The sequence below is a fragment of the Boleophthalmus pectinirostris genome, unplaced genomic scaffold (genome assembly GCF_026225935.1).
Source record: "Boleophthalmus pectinirostris isolate CB_2022bp ecotype Guang Dong unplaced genomic scaffold, ASM2622593v1 HiC_scaffold_1, whole genome shotgun sequence".
Classification (NCBI taxonomy): Eukaryota; Metazoa; Chordata; class Actinopteri; order Gobiiformes; family Gobiidae; genus Boleophthalmus; species Boleophthalmus pectinirostris.
In genome coordinates, this window is record NW_026570970.1 from 19,044,224 (window position 1) to 19,064,340 (window position 20,117).

Here is a 20,117-nt window from a genome sequence, read left to right on the forward strand (position 1 = left end):
AGACGTGGTTGAGGCACAACGTAAACACATCTCAGCCGCTCAGTCAGGAAGACGCACGGGACGCAATGCCTAAAGTAAATTATTGAAGGAATTTGCGTAAAGGACATTTTTTCCTTTATCTCAAAAGAAACAAGTTGAAGACAGTTTAAAAGAAGACGGCCATATGAGGTGGATTTAACAAAGTGGTCACAGAGGGCAAACTTTGGAGCGATTTATTCTACTGATTATGATGTTTCTCAGTTTCTGTAAATTCATTCATTTTTTCACAAGTGCGTCTTGAAAAACTTCCAATGGACCAGACTGAAGTGAGCTTTTAAACTCTGAAACGCGCACACCTATGCTTTGGGGTATGGCCGCCGCCACGTCCAGTCCGTATCTATCCAGTAGTAGGGTCCTGCACACCGACAGAAGGGGAGGTATGCAGCCGGTCGCCACGGGATCCAGCGGCTACCGACCAGAGCCACCGGTCAAGATGACGCAGAGCGACTTTATGCAAGGCGCTGTTGTGGGGAATGGGAGTCACATGCTCAGCCACCAGTGGGTTACGTCGCTCCCTCACGCAGCAGCTGCAGCCGCTGCAGCCGCAGTAGCAGCGGCGGAAGCTGGGTCCGGGTGGCCTCCCTGCGCACCAGCACAGGAGGCAAAGAGAGGTTCGTCCCGCGAGGACCTTCACGCTGGCTCCACTTTGCACCACAGGACACACCTGAGCGGACACCAGACGCACGCGAGTAGCTGGGGAGGCGGTTCGGGCGCGCATCTTACGGACCCAGCCCTGGGATACTCTCAGACCGGCTTTACGGTTAATGGCATGCTCAGCGCGCACGGACACAACCTCGTGCACTCTGGCATTGTGCGCGGTGACTCCCCTGACCTGGACCCACACCATCACCACCACAGCCAGCACGCGCACCACACGCACCATCAGCACCACGGCGTGGCGCACGAGCCACACTCAGATGAAGACACTCCGACATCTGACGACTTGGAGCACTTCGCTAAACAGTTCAAGCAACGTCGCATCAAACTTGGTTTTACGCAAGCCGACGTGGGGCTCGCGCTGGGCACGCTATATGGAAACGTGTTTTCACAGACCACTATCTGCAGGTTTGAGGCGCTGCAGCTCAGCTTTAAAAACATGTGCAAATTAAAGCCGCTCCTGAACAAATGGCTGGAGGAGGCAGACTCAACCACTGGAAGCCCCACTAGTATAGATAAGATCGCTACACAGGGCCGTAAGCGGAAAAAGCGCACGTCCATAGAGGTGAGCGTAAAAGGCGCACTGGAGAGTCACTTTCTGAAGTGTCCCAAACCGTCCGCCCAGGAGATCAACGCTCTGGCAGACTCGCTCCAGCTGGAGAAGGAGGTGGTGCGCGTCTGGTTCTGTAACCGCAGGCAGAAGGAGAAGCGCATGACGCCGCCAGGACTGCCGCGCTCACCCGAGGACACGTACTCACAGGTGGGCAGCATGGGACCTGACACTCCGTCACCGCCCGTGGATTGCAAACGGATGTACAGCGACACGTGAGAAAAATCCCGGGACAACTCCGGGAAATAGAACAAGTTCAATCAACAACTTTCTTGTTTCCCATAGCTTGCCTAAAACCTTTTTACTGCACTATAAACCAGCCTTTTGGGGAAAAATTTTAAGTCAGATCAAATAAAACTGAACCTGTTGAAACCAAAAGAAGAGGATGCATTTAAATCTGTACATCTTGCTGCAGATATTTATGTCCTTTCAAAGACTACAGTGTATGTTTGGCAAACAGAAGTCTAGTAACAAGCTTTACTGAAAGGAATTGCAGTTGAAAGCAATAATGTTTTATTTCTTTACTTTGTGTGGTGTGCTTATTCAGTGTGACTTTTCCAAGTTTTATTCAAGGAATCCTTTGAAAATATTTCTTTATGTAGGATACTGTCTGTTGTGAATCTTTGTGAGATTTGAAAAATGAAGTATTTATTGTTGTTTTTTTCCACTGTGTCTATTTTTATGTAAAATACGAATTATTTAATAAATTTCTCATAAAATATTGATGTGCGATCATTGTAGGCTATATTTTCGTGTTTATTCAATACTTCCATAGGCCTATCAAAACAAGAAAAGTTTAGGCTATGGTCTACTAAAGTTCAATAGAGGATGAATAAATAATTTAACAAATGTAAAGAAATTATATTCACCCTTTTTCATACATTTTTGAACAACATATAGTGGATATGTGGATTTGTTGAGTACCACATGGACAGATCAGCAGTGGTTGCCATGGTGGCAGAGGGTGATGCCTGGATAATTAGCTGATGGATAACCATCTCTGTAAAGATTGCACTTTGACAATCTTGGTGACTTGATTAATTAGACACAGACATATGGCCAAAGTAAAGTCGAAAGTTATGATTCATCCATTTATTTTACATTTCTAAAATACAGGTACAATCATAATGTGGTGTATATCCATTAAAATAATGTGCATGAAACTTTGTTGATCTGGGATTGTCAGAAGGTGAGTTGCTCCACCATGAGGCGCGAGCAGAGCAGAACTCAGGCTAAATAAAATGTATCTCAAAGTCACCATGGTTTTCTAAACCACATCCCAGGCTGATGTGGTCTTCTAAGCACTTTGTCAGTGGGTCGGTTTAGGAACCATTTTCAGAGGGTTGATTCTTTTTTGAATCAACAGAATTTGAGGAAATAATGTGACACCGACTTTATAAACTAAAACAGAGCTAAACTACAATGTTATTTTGAAATGTTTGTATTATATCATACGGTATTACATTGATTTATTTGATCTCCACAAGAGGTTTTTCATTCAGGAGTCAAAGCAACCCTTGAAACAATTAAATTAATATTTTATTTGGGCCTTGGCTTGTAGTGAGTATTGAAGCTACTCCAAGAAGCTGAGATGTGTCGTGAGTTAAGATCACACGCGTACCTTTTGTAAGACTGTAGAATTATTTATATTATTAGCATAATGTTTTTCAGGAAATAAAATATGTGAGACACATGAAACAATGAAAAAAAACAATACACATGTGTGACTAGGAATAACTGGAAAATGTATTGCAGGAGACAATATGAATGAGGCAGAAAGAGAAGCAGAGGTAAAGAATTAGCTTATTATTAAAAAACACAGCAGTGGTATAAACTGTCTCCAGCCTCACTCCTCTTCAGGCCCTGGTGATGGTGCACAAAGCAATAGACACCATGAGCTCTTTTTGGTCTGTCTTGTTCCAATCACACACATATAAGCCCTATAAATCCACCTGCATTTGTATCTTCTAAGATCCAGCTTTTCACATGACTGCTTGTTGCTTGATATTTTGCTCTATTAATACAGTGTAGCTTTTCCACTGTGAAGATTTAGTTAGGGAAAAAATATATGATATTATGGTGGAACTTATGGGGGAATAGAACAAACATATGTTGTAACACTATTGACCAAGAGAATGAGTCCTTCTGAGCAGCACCCCGGATGTGTTGGAGCTACGGGACGTGTCGTGCATGCATGTGCCAATCTGCTGAAGTGGAACTGGTTTGATGGGCATGTTCAACACGTGGGCACGATGCCAATTTAGACAAGCGCACGCTGTGTGCACCAATTCAACAAGGTTAGCTGCCACTGCACAGTTAGTGCACTGGACATGTGATTCACCACTTCATTTCAGATCCATTGATTGTGAAAGTATGGAGCCATAAGGCCATATCACATGAACCAGGTAGGCTACTGCCCTACAACATAGATTGTGTAAATGGACATATTTATCCCACTAGTCGCCGCATTCCATATGGGAAGTGAGCATGAGCACACTTCTGGCTCCTTTGACTTTGTATTGACAAACTGTTGCTCCTCTCGCTGTAACTGCTGCCACTGGGCTTGCCATTTTAGTCTAAAATCTCTGTATTAACCCGATCTACATAATCTTGTTTATTTTAGTGTTTTGGCCATAAATCAAGATATGACCATTAATAACATTTAAACCAGGCACCTTCTTTTCCCAGGGTCCCTCATCGCTAAGTGCCTGTTCCTTGCTAAACCAGCAGTGCGGGCCGGAAAGGCTGTTACCGTCAACAGCCTTGCACCTGATTGGCTCTTTGGTTGCTATGATACTCACAGTTGGAATTCCAAATATAGAACTTGGCCCCTATAACTATCTGCCTCGATGAGCTTCATTTGACTGGAGCCGAATGCTATGGGTGATGTCACGTCACTATGTCCCATCGTCCACTTCTTTATAAAGTCTATAGCCTACACTTTATCAATAGCAATATTTGTTGTATTATTGTCAAAATAAGCTTTAAGTCCCTTGACAGTTACCATAGCGAATATTGATGCATTATGGGACTTGTAGTTGGAGTTTGATGTAATAAAAGCTGCACTTGAATCTCCATGAATACTTTTTATTTAATTTTAGTAAACTAAAATGAGCATGAATTGCATGTCAAAGGTGACTGATTTACTGGTTAACCCTATGTAAAACCGTGTTGACTTGTGAGTAAAAGTTCTGTTTTGTGATTGAAGTGAATTGGGTGATGCATTTCCTGTATTTTGAGCGAATGAAGCATCCTGATGAAGTGAATTAAGTGATGGGATCACACCGCGCTCACAACAAGAGCAACATGAGTGATGTGAGTGACTTGGAGCAGGACGAGACTAGATGAAGTAGAGAGCAGTGGGTCAACTTTATGCAGTGACACCGATTCAGTGAACACCTTTTGACGGACACGTGAGGCACTAAAGTTTACCCCCGCCCGTGGTTAACTTTCCATAAAGGGCTGAAGACAACACGAAAGCGACCTGGGTGTAGGAACGTGGTTTTGTCGCTCTTGGTGTGAGTGCGGTGTCAAGCGTTGATACGTGAATGAACCAAACAGGGGTAGCACACAAAAGAAGTGGAGAATTCACCAGTTGAAAATTTTGTAAATTTCTCACTTTAAATTTTTTAACTCTGAAAAAAACATGTTTGAATTGTTTCTATTCTGAATTTCAGTAGATGAATTTTAAGTACACTTTTTCAATGTGTTTAATTTTATTTATTTTTTTATTTTTTTTTAATTTTTATTCTGTAACATTTTCAGTCGATTGTATGTGACTGAGGAGGACAGAGGCAAGCTGTTTCCTATTGGCTGCTTCCTATTCTGTGGGCAGGGCTTATAGTTAAGGATCAAAGAGACGATGATTAGGCTTATTATTCTTATTCTTACCAATCAGATTGCTTCCCTACAGCATTTCCTGGTTGTTTGTTTGATCGACTAACTCAGAATCGATTGCTTCAAACTAATTATCTTTCTTATAAGCCAGTCCTTCTACAAACGAGGTCCTTTTCTAGACTGTGAAATGAATAGGCCTATTTAAATAATAAAATTATACTGTATTGTGATGTGTGGTGCATCCTTTTACCTAGTGGTCAGTACCATGTTTCTGCGTCCTGTAAAGTCGGATTCAGGAGGTTTCCTTCACAGGCTGATGAGGACCTGACACAGAGGCTGCAGAGATCTTCTCCAGGAGCTAAGCCCATTGAAGTAGTGCTGCTCACAGTTGAAACAGCCACTTGAAACTGCCAAAACCCAGTGATAGGTACCTGGAAAACACAATACGTCATAGCAGCGTTGTAATTATGCTTTGCTTGGTCTTTGTTTTTTGTTTTTGTTTTTTGTTTTTGTTTTTGTTTTGCTTTTTGTCCAGAGTGCAGCATGGATTTCCCAACATTTGTATACAGTTTGTTTAAGTCAAATCAGCAGTAACCAACATCTACAACCAATAATCTTGGACTGGACTGGATTGTATTTTAATCTAATATCAGAAACTAATCAGAAAAAAATAACATTACATTTTGGGGCTTGTTTACAATAGCGCGAGAAAGATAAAACATGTGGAAATGCTGCCTCCTTCTGGACAAATAACTATGTCTATAGTGCGGCAGTGTTTCTTAAAACATGATAAAGACTGACTATAAAAGGTCAAGGCCGTCTACTTTAACGACAGGGGGAAAATGTTAGACTAAATAAATATTCATATTTTTAGGCTTGAATTGTCATTCTTTAAATAAGCTGAAAATGTCCATGTTTACAGAAGATGTATCCTTGGCTGTCGGTATGCAGTCCATTGATGGTCTTTTTTTTTTTTTTTTTTTTTTTTTTGCCCATGGACTGCTCCTTTAATACGGGGACTCTGCTGGCGTCAGCATCATCCGGAGGCGGCGCAATGGAGATCAATTCCAGGAGAAAAGGAATATCTGAGAAAAAACGCGCCGTACCATAAAACGCTAATCGTTGTGACTGATCGTATTGACTCAAGCCAGGGAGGACATAGATCCAGGTGCTCCAAAGGTAGGTCACCTATATACTACAATTGTATTTACATTTGCAGAGTAAGCAGTATAGTATACTTACAGCAGTATAGTCTATATTCTTATGTTTCAGATAAAACAACATAACCTATTCAAAAATTTGCAAATTCTGAGCAGTGAATTACAAAGGGAATGGAAATTGAAATTTGTTGACTATTTCTCCGTTGTGGCTCCATAATTGCAAAAGGATACTTGTGGCACGCTGTCATCATATTTAGCTACGGCTTTAGTTTCTGATAGGACACACCTTTTATTGGTGATTATTCGCTGCTGCATATCAGCGCACGTCACCTTTGTATACAAGGGAAGGTAGTTCTGACACACTATGTTCATAATTTTGTGTGACAGGAACCTCCATTGTTGTCGCCTTATCTCCAGCGTTGCTTGTGTGTCACTCACAGCACACAGACAATCATAAAAAAATCCTTCAGGCATTGATTGTTCATCAGTAATGCTCGCATCGAGTCTCTTGTGAAAAAGAACAATAAGCCTATGTCCTTTACCTGCAGACTAATCTTTGACAAAATACGTGATGAGAGACTGCCTGTTGCCATGGTACCCATGACCTTGTTGCTATAGCAACATACATCAGCAAGAGTATGCAATGTTGTTTTGACCAAGAAGCTACAACCACTGAAGAAACTGTATTCGGGTTAACATGTTATAGTCTACACATTAAAACAACTTCAGTGAAAACAAGAGTTTTGCATCTGATGATGATGTTTTTTCCCCACAGTGCTGTACCTGGAGGACAGAGCCTGAGACCTGATGTGTTAAAGACATAGACTGTAGAGTCTATGGTTAAAGAGTGTCCAGAATTACACCTGCGCACGCTCATGCTAAGTCAACAGGCTGTCACCTTTATCATCATGGGTGTGTACCATCGTTTGTGTGTGAAATATAAGGTGTTAAGTGGGTAATGTGTCTAATGTAGCTATTATATGAGAGTGTACTTGTTAATCATCAACCCAGCTATAGTGCAACTGTATTTTCTTTTATTCTCTGTTTGGTCTGAGATATAAACACTGGCCACACACAGTAAAATGTCATTTGAATGGTTGTATTATTATATTTTAGTTCAGTAGATTAGCCTTGTAGTAGCTTACTTTACTTTACCCTTAGGCTGCCCTTACTACACTTTTATTATATGAGCATACTGTATTATTTTGTTAAATACCCCTTTAAATTTTAAGATAGAAGTTAATTTACTACTTGTTTATTTTGATTAGATTTTTGTTTGTTACTGTTTTAGTTTAGGACTTAGGACTCCTAAAATTAGTTCATGTTCAGAGATTGGTAGCTTAATAAACTCTTCAACATTGCATTTAACTGCACTAACAAAATTGTCATTAGTCTTTACAGCCCTATACACTCCCAGGTCTCATCGAGAGAATGACAGAAGACATCTCCTTCTCCTCACAAAGACTCCCAAAGATTTTCATCCTTATTATGAATGATACCCTGCTGCAGTCAACAGCATGTCCCTCTGTAATGACAGCCTGCCAGAGGACTGTGTCTTCATGGACCCGGGAAGCCCTGTGGTCCCAGATGACATCATGCCCCCCTCAGACACTGGGACCCCTCTCATATCTGTGACACTGCGGGTCACACTGGCGGCCATCATGATCTTTATGATTACCATTGGTTTCCTTGGCAACGCTGTGGTGTGTCTCATTGTTTACCAGAAACCTGCCATGCGCTCGGCCATCAACCTCCTCCTGGCCACTCTGGCGTTCTCTGACATCATGCTGTCTCTTCTGTGCATGCCTTTCACTGCTGTCACCGTGGCGACGTCGGACTGGACATTTGGCAGCACCTTCTGTCGCGCTTCGATCATGCTTTACTGGTTGTTTGTACTGGAAGGAGTGTCCATACTTCTCATCATCAGTGTGGACAGATTCCTTATCATAGTGCAGCGCCAGGACAAGCTGACTCCATACAGGGCTAAAGTGTTGATCGCAGGCTCATGGATGCTCAGTCTATGTATTTCCCTGCCGTCAGTGGTGGGATGGAGGACAGGTGCGGCAGGTATCGGAAGCACCTGGGCACCTCAGTGTGTCCTGGGATACAGCGAGTCTCTGGCAGATCGCGGATACACCATCCTCTTAGCAGTAGCAGTTTTCTTTGTGCCATTTACAGTCATGCTCTACTCATACATGTGCATACTCAACACAGTGCGACGCAATACGCTTCGCATTCACAACCACACTAATGAACATTCATGTCTACCAGCCCTCAACCAAATCAGCAAAATGAGGATTAGTGGACTGCAGCGCCCCCCACAGATCAAAGTGGACATGAGCTTCAAGACAAGAGCATTCACTACAATTCTCATCCTGTTTGTGGGCTTCTCTGTGTGCTGGTTGCCCCATACTATTGTAAGCCTGCTTGGAGTTTTCAGCCATCAGTTTTATTACAGCTCAGTATTTTACCCCATCAGTATAGGGGCCCTGTGGCTCAGTTACCTCAAGACAGTGTTTAACCCAGTCATTTACTGCTGGAGGATCCGGAAGTTCAGGGAGGCCTGTCAGGAGTTTTTCCCCAAAAGCTGCAGGTTGTGTCCCAGGGTGCCGGGTCGGAGCCATAGGAGAGTCAGACCCAGCAATATCTATGTCTGTAGTGAAAGCCAGTCTTCTGTGTGAGCAAAGGACACGTCATGTCTTTTGTGTTTTCCATATAAACAACCAGAAACCAAAAAAAGTAGCAAAGATTGTAATAATTCTATTCTTATTTTTTCATTAGGCCACACAGTTAGGACATTGTTTGCTGGTGTATCATGAAGTTGAGAGTAAAATATGTGATTAAAAAAAAGTAGCACATGCTCAATCTAAGTCCAAGCTCTGAAAATGCAGTGATTGAAAAAAAAAAGTACATGTTTACCTTTACTTAAGCACTATTCTGTGTTATTATTTGTATTTTTGTATTATATTTGCACAATGCAAAACTCCAGCTCTAAGTTATTTTTTTTTAACTTTAAACCAATGTGCCAGTCAGATTTTGAACTTTGTGTCCTGATTATAACAATAAATATTTCTAATTGTATAGTGTTATTCTTCTTAACACAAGGCTGTTGCATGCATCACTTACTGGGTAAAAAAAATCAATCAGTCATCATCATTATCATCATCATCATCATCATCATCTTCATCACTACTTACTGCGTTACTAAAGGCAGCCTTGAAAGAAATAGTCCCGTGAGCATGACAGAGCAGCAGATGGCGCTGTTTATGCTCAGATCCATAAACTATATACAAAAAGAGGATCCTTGCACCCTCGCATGACAGCCCACTTATGGTTAGGTCTTTCTCGTAAACAAAAACAAAAATCGCCAAGATCATGTTAGGTAAAAACAATTATTGACTTTTTTTTTTTTTTTTTTTTTGAAATAGGGCCCAAGTAGACCTGTGCATAACATATAAGCATGGATCTATTAAAATAATATAAGATATCGAGTCTATCTGGATAATGAGACTCCACCCTTTAAGAAATAATAATAATAATAATAATAATAATAATAATAATAATAATCTCTATATCTCTGTTGAAATTATTCTCTTATTCATGCTTTATTGAGTCTGTTTTGTTTTGACGCGGGGCATGTTGGGAAATTCAAACATGGCGACTTCCACGGGACAAGACGGAAAGGCTAGCTCCTCTTCAGATGTGGATCTTTTACTGCACCCCGAGCTTTTATCTCAGGAATTTATCAAATTAATTTTAAATGAGGTAAGTCTGTCTTTACAAAATTCAGTTTCAGGGTCATGTGTGCCACTTCTGTTGTGCTGTTTGAGCTACAGTGCCCATAAACCTCTCATGCTTTATCTGAGTGTGACTTCTGTCGTGTGCAACAAATATAAACAAAACCGCTCCTCTATTTATTTTAGAGGAAGGTTAATACACGGGACACTTTGAGTCGGGATGAGCTTACGGAGCTGTACCTGCGCCATGTGATGCCGCTGCCTCAGAGGACACTCCCCTCCAGCCGCTGGGGCAGGACCGCAGCCAAAACCCGAGAGGCGCACGCACCATCAGCCGCGCACAGGTCAGACTGTCCACACACGGCCTATTCACACACCAGCCTCTCCACAGACAGCACTTCCACGTACAGCATCTCCTGTCTACACACGGCCTCTCCACGCACGGCCCTTCCACGCACGGCCCGTCCACGGCGTGGACTCCACGCACGGCCTCTCCACACACCAGCCTCTCCACACACCAGCCTCTCCACACACCAGCCTCTCCACACACCAGCCTCTCCACACACCAGCCTCTCCACAGACAGCACATCCATGTACGGCCCCTCCATTCCAACCACGGCCCCTCCACAGACAGCTCGTCTACAGACAGCCTGTCCACGCATGGCCTCCTCACACGCGGCCCCTCCTGCACAGCCTGTCCACGCACGGCCCCTCCTGTCCACGCCCGGCCCCTGCTCTCCACGCACGCCCCCTCCTATCCACGCACGGCTCGTCCTGTCCACGCACAAAATTTCTCTCTTTATCAAGAGTGTGTAACATTGTCCATTTTCAACTCACTTGTGTATATCATAATTAGTGGAATAGTTTTTTTGCCTTAAGCTAGGTTTTCTGGGCCTATTTTAGTTAATTAAGAAAGAATATAGGTCTGTTTTCCCCTTTACTGTTGGCAGGGGTCAAAATGGTCAAAAATAAGCTCAAATAATTTCCCTTGTGGAGCAAGTCAAGTCAAAACTGGGTCTGTCCCGAGTAAATTGGAATGTCTGGTCACCTTTTATAGCTGTCCAAAAAAACCCAACATGATTCTAATTACTGATTACGAATTAACTATTTCCAGCAGTGACTCCAACAGAAAACGGCCATTAATAGTGTTCGATGGAAGCTCATCAAACAGCGGTCCTCCAAAAGTGAAGAGATCAGACGGGAGTAATCTATCTGGAGCCACAGACCGATTAAAGCCACCGCCAGGAGCAAATGTGGCCAGCCCCATGAGAAAGCTTAATACAGTCACGTCACCTTCATGCACAATGAAATCAAAGCTTACACGAGAAGAACATCACTCTGTAAGTATCTGTGAATTACTTTTATACAGTGGTGGAAGAAGTACTTGATTTTGTTACTCAAGTTAAAAGTTCGGATAGCAGAGCAAAAAAATACTCAAAATCTGCATTGTGCATTGTGATTGATTGATTGCATTTGTATAGCGCCTTTCAAGATACCCAAAGCGCTTTACAGTTCATTATTCAGTCACTCCACACTCAGTGGTGGTAAGCTACTATTGTAGCCACAGCTGCCCTGGGGCAGACTGACACTGTGTAACTTTTCTGGTAGCGGGACCATCAAATACTTTTCTCCGTGGAGATGTTATTGCTTTGTCAGGAATGTTTCTTAGTATGGTATTAAACCTTTCTATCCTGATGGAGACCAAACCAGACCAAGTTACAGATCAGATCTGTGGAGAGGCAATTCCGCTCACAGTCAGAATGCCTGTTTTTCTAGTTTTTTTTTTAGCTGTAAAACCACTTGTTATTGATAAAATGTAAGGAAGAGCTGTTTAATTCATACTGTGGAACATTACAGACAGAGCAATGACGTGTCCATAGAAACAAGAAGGTGAAGGACCGTCAACCAGAAAAGTTACACAATGCATCTTTAAATAAAAGTATTAAAGTATCTGTTTAAAAATATATTTAAAGAGTGAAAAGTAAAAGTATTTTGCACAGATTTTGAGATCTAATAAAGCTTCAAATGTGATTTTGATGAAGATCTGTGCTGAAATTTGTCCAGTAGAAATAACTACATTTTATGTTATTTTGCCCCCAGCTTTTTTTTTTTATTTGTAATTTTTGTTAAAAATGTGTTTAACATGTTAAAAATGAACCCTCAGCCTTTTCAACAAGTCTCAGACAATAATAAACATACTTTTACTTTTCAGTCCGGTTCAGAAACGTAGTGGACTAGAAAGTATAGATAATTGCTCTCAAATGCAATGAAGTAAAAGTAAAAAGTATCCACTTTAAAATGTACTTAAGTAATGGACAGATATCTAACATTTTTACTTGAGTACAGTACTTTACAAATTTTACCTCATTACTTTCCACCTTTGCTTTTATGCAGTTTTCAATTGTAAACCCCAACAGAAAATCTAACCTTTATTTGTTTTTTTCCTCCAGAATTCAGATTCTCCAATGGCAAAGAAAAAGATCCAGCATGTGACGTGGCCCTGATGTTTGTCTCCTCACCAAACCTCAGAGCCGAACTCTACAGTACATTTTTTCTCAAGTTTCTTCCAGTGTTGCAAAGAACAAAGACATATCGTGCCAGCATTAGAATAGACTGGTCCAATAAACTTAATAGGTCCATCACTTTCTTGTAGTTTTTCACAACCTCAAGTGCACTTACTAGGGCTGGGCGATATGGATCAAAAATATATATCTCGATATATTTTGCTATATCTCGATATACGATATATATCTCGATATATGTTCAAGAAAAAATAACCCCCTAAAACTGAAAACTGCAAAAACAAATCTGCCAATTCCACAAGGTCTTTTTTTTTTATTGAAGTGTAAGAGGTCGGCAGTTCATATAGGAACACTTAAGATTACAAAAACCCTAATTACATAAATAATAATTTAACTGTAAAATAAAAGAAATAATACATATTTCCTTCTTTTCATTCATAAATAAAACAACTCAACACAAGCTCATCTTTGCATTAACTCTGTTAACCATCCCATAACCATGAGCTCATTTACCAGAAGAAGCTCCGGATGTTCCTTATTTCAATAGATCCATGTTATTATCCAGCAGTAAGGAGCTCTGAGGTTTCCCACAATTCACTGCAGATCAAACCCAACGTTTCCAAACACTATTGTACAAGTGACACTGCAGCAGATTATTAATAAAAATATTCTGCATAAATAAACTTTACATGACTAAACTTTACAATATATAAAGCATAACGACTCTACAGCCACATCAGCTTATTTGCGATAATAATGTGTTTAATGCAGTTTTGCGCACGTGTGTTTACATTTTACAGAAACGAAACATAAGCGCATGGCTCATTTGCATAAACAGCGCACTTCTCATGCAGCTCAGCTCGTTTAGCTTCTTTCGGGCTAAAGGAAGCGACTCGGTGGAACATGAGGATGTGCTACTGATGGTTTTGTCTGTAAAAGGTGGAAAAGGTTCGTGGTGCTTGAAGCTTTTCACTGGCACCAACTTTCGGCGTTCACGGCGATAGTGAGAGTGAAGGAGACGCGAGCGAACAAAATCAGGGAGGCGGGGGCGCGCGGGCGACGAGAGAGAAGGTAAACAAGCGAAGCGGGGAAATCAGAATCGAATATAAGCATTATATCGATATATACGATATGTCAGAATTCATATCGAGTTTAAAAACTCGATATATTTAAAATATCGATATATCGCCCACCCCTAGCACTTACCATCACCCACCACACTTGAAGGCATAGCAACTATTTAAAATAATATCTACACTGTTTAAAGACCCACAACTAATGCTATTTAATTTGCTAGCAGCATAGTGTTCATATCTATTGTGCTTACGATGGGTAAACTGCATCGTGTGTGGTAATGGCCATACGTAATGATGAAGTGATCAAGCTCAATAATTAAATTTCCTGTTTAACTTGCAGAGTATATTTAAATATACTTTTTAATCTTTGTGGAAATAATGTTGTGGAATATTCAGGCCAAAATGAACATTTATTTTTTATGTAATTGGTTTAATTAAACTAATTGTAAAACCAAAAATGGTCTTGGGCTTAATTTGAACCCGAAATAAAAATGTTGCTAAAGTCAATACTGGATTCCTTTATAGGATTAAACATTACAGAATTTTATTTTATAACCACACATGAAAAGTCTCTGGCACTTTTTTGTTTTTCACACTCCATGATTTCTTTCATTTTCAGAATCACAGTTTGATTCAAATATGCATATATTAATTATTTAAGCTGTGATTATTGCACTTCTAGATCTATAAATATATCTAAATGTTTCACAAACAAAAATCTTTACAGTCATGTCAGACAGTCAAAAGGCTTTTTAGTACGTTTTCAACAGTGAGCATTCAAGCAGCATTAGTTAAGTGTGGCTTTTAATAATGTACATTTATAGAGTGATATGAAGATTCTATGTGAAACTCAATCAAACTAACATTATGCCATTGTTATTAGTATGCCTTGTTTTCTGATCAGATCCGATTAGATGTCCTTTCCACATTCAGGACAGAGGATGTCATCACGCTCAGTGAGGAAGCCACGCCCCACCAGGGACACGGAGCACTTCTTGCAGTTGAAGCAATCATTGTGCCATTGGCGCTCCTCAAAAGAAATGTACTTGCTTCCACCCAAACCTGAAAAGAAGATGAAGTTCGGTAAAGACTAAAATGGAAAATGTGTACAAATACAGTATGTGAAGCATAAAATAAGGATATGAGCATGTACCACTGATGGGGGTGGTGCAGGAAGCACACTTCTTGGCATACAGGTTGCAGAAGCAGTTGAGGCAATAGGCGAAGTCATCTCTAGAGGTGAACCTCTGTCCAGACAGCTGCTGTTTGCAGCTAGTGCACAGGAAGCAGTCCTTATGCCAGGGCTGCTCACGGTAGGTCACCCCTCCAGTGGTGATCGGCTGCAATGCAGAACAACATTGAAAAGTTCTGCTATTGATGGTGAGGTTTTGCAGGTTGTCCTACCTTCTTGCAATGGATACACTGCATGGCAAACTGCTTTTCATAGCAGGGCACACAGTAGTTGTGGTTGTCCTTTGGGATAAAACTCTTGGTGCCGATTGGCTGCTGGCATCGCTGACACGTGAAACAAGTCTCATGCCAGCTGTTCCCTTTGTGCTCCATCTTCCTGGAGCCTGGATCAGCAGATGAGAAAAGATAATGTCAGCAATACAATATTGAGTTTGGAGGATGAATAATTTAATTACATTATCTCTATTTTCATACCAGGCATGATGGTTTTCTTGCACTCGTGGCACTTGGAGGAGTATTCATTGGAATAACACTCAGTGCAGAGCAGCTGCTCATCTTTAGTGGAGAAAGGTTTGTCCACCAGTGAGCGCTTGCACTGGAAGCACTTGAAACAATCCTCGTGCCAGTGGCGGTCCTTGTAGGACAGATCCTGTAACACCACAATCACAGTTGGTACTTTTTACTAGTTCTGAAACCTAAGGTTAGTTGTAGCACTCACCCTGGAGTTGCAGCCAATGGGCTTCTTGCACTCCTCACAGGAGTTGGAGTACAGGCTCTCGTAGCATTTCACACAGTAGGGGTTCTCCTCTCTCAGGACGTATTTCTTCCCAAACAGGGATTCTTTGCAGTAGTGGCAGTCATAGCGTTCTGTCATTTTGAGTGTGAGTGGTCACCTAAACCAAAGACACCAACAATAACATCTGTGCATTTTGACCAGTACTTCCATTGCCTTAGTTCCTCTGTACTGGGAATGTTGTATAATGCTCTTTACTGTATAGCCTCTTTTCACCCCTCTCCATTTTGTCGACTCTTTATTTTGTTCTGTGTGGCGGGAGTGAAAGGTGACATGAGGAGGTATAAATAACTCCCTGCTTAGAGACAGTCAGGGACCCCTGCATACCAACGCCTTCTATGCCACGCACACTGACCCATCCGTCACCTCACCTCCAGCTGTCAGCACAAGATCCCTTATTGCCTGTGTATGTGGCAGGAATGGCATTTGTAATAATGGCTACTCACGAGCTGCAGCTGTTGACAGTAGGCCTGCAGAGTCATCTGGTTATCCCATCTGTGCCTAAGTACTGTACTTCTGTCCATGCCATCTTATGCAGTTAATGCCCTTACTGATAAGACTCCTGAGACTCACAGGACTAAAACATTATATCTAATCAGTTGGTCACCAATCAAGATCACTATTTCTGCCAAATTTGGATCATGGTTTTCCCCTTTTGTCTTCAGTATGTGTGTATATATATATAAATATTTCTTCTTGGTTTCTTCTGAGAGACAACTGTGCTCTAAAGAGATGCGGCCTGGATGTGTGGCCACTGGCATTCAGGAGGTCTGTATCTTGTCTCAGTTGAAATAATCTTCCTGCCCCTCTGGACCAGCTTTTCCACCCCCTCCCACATTCTTCCATTGTCTGTTGCTCTCATCATGACTCACCTAGCTTAGGACAGGGTTTATCCAGATCCTAAAAATAAAAAAGATAATCTAAAGCCACACCAAACCTTCCAGCTATTCATACTACCCATCTGGGATTATGGATGCAAAGAAGTTGATCTTCAAAATAGCAAGATGACAGCTGATGGAAAAGTGTGTGAAGTGGCTAGATTTGTCCTTTTTCTGTGAGTAGACATCCCCTGTAGACCATTTTTAATGTTCTAACTCCATCCCTTAACCATCCCTTTAAGACAGAAGTCATTTTGGAATTTAATCTGTGTCATTATTTTAACATCTGATCAGATTTAAACCATAAATCAAGCAATATTTTTATTATGTTATCTTTTTCCAGTGAAAAACACTGCCCAGAGCGACTAGCATATCTCTCTTATATGGGATTTTTGTTGACACTTAGACTGTCTGTACATTGTTGAAGCTAATGCACCTATTGCTTCTCTCTCACAAGATCATAACCATTCACACATCAGCACACTGACAGCACCAGTATGCAATGATACAGCTGCCATCAGATGAATGGGCGAAGACCACAGAGCCACTTTTGTTGTCCACTGTTGAAATAATTAATTGGTAATTTACAAGTTATTGGCCTATAATTGAACTTTACCGTAATACTCAAGAAGCTATTTGTTTAACTGACATTTTTGTTTTACCGAGTTAAACACAGGACATGAGTGAGAAGGGAGAATGAGTGAAAGTGATGAGGAACCAAGCAGCACACAAAGAAGTGATTTTAAAGTTGTAGTTTATTGCTCAATTAGGAATGAAGATTGTGGGATTAAAAAGGTGTACAGATGTACGAAGAGGAAAGCACTGCAGTTTGAGGTAGACAGAAGATGACAGACACTGCTGACAGTACATCCTGCTGAAGTGAAGTGATGAGTGAAGATGGAGAAGAAGATGAAAGGAAGATGAGGGATGGAGAGTTGGAGCTGGGTCTTACCTTTGGTCCGAGGAGGTGTCTGTGTGGAGTCGGGGCAGACTGAGCTGTGGGCCTCCTGTCAGCTCTTCTTACTCCTGATTGCATTACTCCACCCATCAGGGACTAATTGAAAAAATGGGAGGGGTTCTGGAGGGACTCGTGTGAGTGGAAGGGGTTTTTAGAGATGGTCTATAAATACAGCAGTGCTTCTCAGAGATAACACCAGGGCCCCCATTTTACCCACTCAGTCCCACCAGGCCAGTAGCCTTTTAAGGTCACGCCTTTATGCTCTTGCACTTTGTGTGGAAGCCAACATCACAAACATCATCTCAACACCAGTGTCACACTAGAATAAATAGATTTTGTGAGGTATTCACCTTTTCCATATTGCTAACATATTAAGTAATAATTACAATAGAATACATTATTTTGTTATGCAGTACAGTATACTATACAAGATACAAAAGATGCCAGGGGTCAAATGTGAAAGGGTGTAGCCCAGAGAGAATTACCCCTTCTCTAGTGTCTCATCTGTCTGCACCTCACTATATTCCTTCTCACTGGGGACCCCCCTTCAGTCCCCATACTGTAATGTGTTGGTGATGGTATCTAGGCCCAGTAATCACTCTTGGTTTCAGAGAAATCTGGCACTATTTTCTGCATCCTCTGGTCTTGTTCACACCGCTGCCCCCTGGTCTCAGTGAGGCCGGCTTTCCTGACCCGGTGGTCTCAGGGCACTTTCCAATGAGCAAATGCGTCATCAGTGCCCCTCTCAAGAAAGCCCACAGAGAGGGAGGTGCCATGCTAAGCTCTTGCATGTTTGTGTGGGCTGATAATACATGTACTGAATGGTATTTATTGAAGATAAATACTGTATATAGATATTTATATATTCTTCAATATTTTAAATACTGAAGAAGCTTTTTTAAAGCATATGCCTGTTTGCAGTGGGGCACTCTTGATAAACAGGAAGTCTACAAAATTAAACTCTTATTAACTTATTAACTATTAAACTACCACCCACGGAAATGAACACAGAAAATCTCTAACCAGCTGTAAACTGGGTTGTAAACAATATTGGATAATATGTGGATGACTTGCATTTAATTGCATTTGCAGTTTTGGCAGCATGTGTTAAACCACAAATCAAGAGTTCAAGTGAGAACACATAATAGACTGCCATTCTGAAAACCTATATTAATTGAATCCTGGGAAACGGCTCTTTAGCTGATCTAATTTTGAACATGTCCTGTAATCGATGTCAAATGACAAATGATGATCTGTGACCATGCCAGGTTTAAACTAACATGTTTCTGTGACATTTGCCAGTCTGCTGTGTTCAGCTGGTCCCAGCCTGTCCCTCCCACGCACCTACATGGAGCCAGGCTCCACCAGGCCAAGGGATAAAACCTCAGCTGTTTGGGCACAACAGGGCTTAACCCAGTACTTACCTTTGATGTGGCCAGTGTGTTATGCACACAGTCAAACCATAAAGACTAGTCAGCCCGGGTCCCCATTTCTAATGAGTTCACCGTTAATCATTTATTTGACACAACAAATGCAAGGGGAATCTGTGAGATGCAGATGGTGGAGAAGAGGCCAATGCTCTGCTGTCAGCCTCAGGAAACAAATCCTACACATGGCTTTGTGGAGCATGCATGGGTCTAATGAAGGTCTCCCATGGCCAACTAGGACTGATGAAGAAAAATAGCATCATTTGGGCCCACAGTGGAGACTTGTTATCAGACAGAGCATGTGAGGAGAATAACCTTTGCTGAATTGTATACACTGATGGTAAGAAAACTGTTTTTAAATAATTGTATTATATTGAAATTTACATACAAAATTATATTCCAACACATAAAGAATTGGCCATGAATTAAAACAGCACTTTGAATGAAAGATATCAAGGGTCAAATATGAAATAACGATGTCCTGACAGTTTACACTAATGGATTGGGCATTATAATCAGCTAAAAAAAATAGAGAAATATAAATTAATTTAAGCATTTTCAAGTCATGGCTCTAAGGACTGGAATCAAGTGTACCATCTCTACTGTGTACACAAATCCAACAGTTCTTTGGATCAAGATGAAGGCTTTTGGTAATCAACTGATCAGATACAGTTAAAAAGAAATTCTTTGGCCACTGAGATTTATGTCAAGGAGGAAAGGAAAAATCAAATCACCATTCAAAACATCTAGCATCAGGTCTGTTCTTCAAAGAAACCGACAAAAAAAGATACTTTAATTTACTTGAGTGGATATTTTACAATGATTATATAATGCTGAAAGCTGTTGTTTAGTCTCAGTAAGTTTCAATGTTAGCACTGATGTTGGCATATCATGTTTGTGTGCACATAAACTTTTTTCGGTGAATTAGATGCTGTTTTTTCTTGACTCAGTGATGCCATATATGTGGTGACTAATATACTGTTAATGCACAGAATTCCGGTGTGCTGTACATAGTATGCTCCCATAGGGCCTGTGTAATTGAATTTATTAGCCTGCAGGGCAGCACAGCTACAAACAAGTATAAATGAATTTACACACTAATGCCACTAATGTCTATATATCCAAAGGTACATTTACACTGCAGCCCTTCACCATTCTGAAATAACTGCCAAAGATAATATAAAGTATAGCACATCATATTCACCTTTTCCGTGAGTGTGTGTGAATGCGGC

At 41.2% G+C, this 20,117-nt stretch overlaps 4 protein-coding genes across 5 annotated transcripts; 3 read left to right on the plus strand and 1 right to left on the minus strand.

Annotated features, from left to right (window-relative positions):
* The first annotated feature begins 337 nt into the window (after positions 1 to 337).
* On the plus strand, positions 338 to 1,525 carry pou3f3a (POU class 3 homeobox 3a). The gene has a single exon (XM_020939192.2). The coding sequence runs from the start codon at positions 338 to 340 to the stop codon at positions 1,523 to 1,525; it is 1,188 nt and encodes a 395-aa protein (XP_020794851.2).
* Positions 1,526 to 7,820: 6,295 nt separating this feature from the next.
* gpr45 (G protein-coupled receptor 45) lies at positions 7,821 to 8,984 on the plus strand. The gene has a single exon (XM_020939221.1). The coding sequence runs from the start codon at positions 7,821 to 7,823 to the stop codon at positions 8,982 to 8,984; it is 1,164 nt and encodes a 387-aa protein (XP_020794880.1).
* Positions 8,985 to 9,951: 967 nt separating this feature from the next.
* cunh2orf49 (chromosome unknown C2orf49 homolog) lies at positions 9,952 to 14,198 on the plus strand. Of its 2 annotated transcripts, none has more exons than XM_055152336.1 (4): positions 9,952 to 10,068; positions 10,227 to 10,384; positions 11,155 to 11,380; positions 12,491 to 14,198. In XM_055152336.1, the coding sequence occupies exons 1-4, from the start codon at positions 9,958 to 9,960 to the stop codon at positions 12,542 to 12,544; spliced, it is 549 nt and encodes a 182-aa protein (XP_055008311.1). In that variant the 5' UTR covers positions 9,952 to 9,957; the 3' UTR covers positions 12,545 to 14,198. The 2 variants fall into 2 exon arrangements, with proteins under 2 accessions (XP_055008311.1, XP_055008316.1); XM_055152341.1 differs by having other exon boundaries at positions 11,158 to 11,380.
* A 350-nt stretch (positions 14,199 to 14,548) lies between these two features.
* Positions 14,549 to 17,602, minus strand: fhl2a (four and a half LIM domains 2a). Its single transcript, XM_020939132.2, has 6 exons — positions 17,453 to 17,602; positions 15,548 to 15,722; positions 15,304 to 15,478; positions 15,043 to 15,212; positions 14,792 to 14,978; positions 14,549 to 14,700 (listed from the first exon to the last, which is right to left on the minus strand). Exons 2-6 carry the CDS (start codon positions 15,701 to 15,703, stop codon positions 14,549 to 14,551), a joined length of 840 nt encoding a protein of 279 aa, XP_020794791.1. The 5' UTR covers positions 15,704 to 15,722; positions 17,453 to 17,602.
* Between the last annotated feature and the right edge of the window lie 2,515 nt (positions 17,603 to 20,117).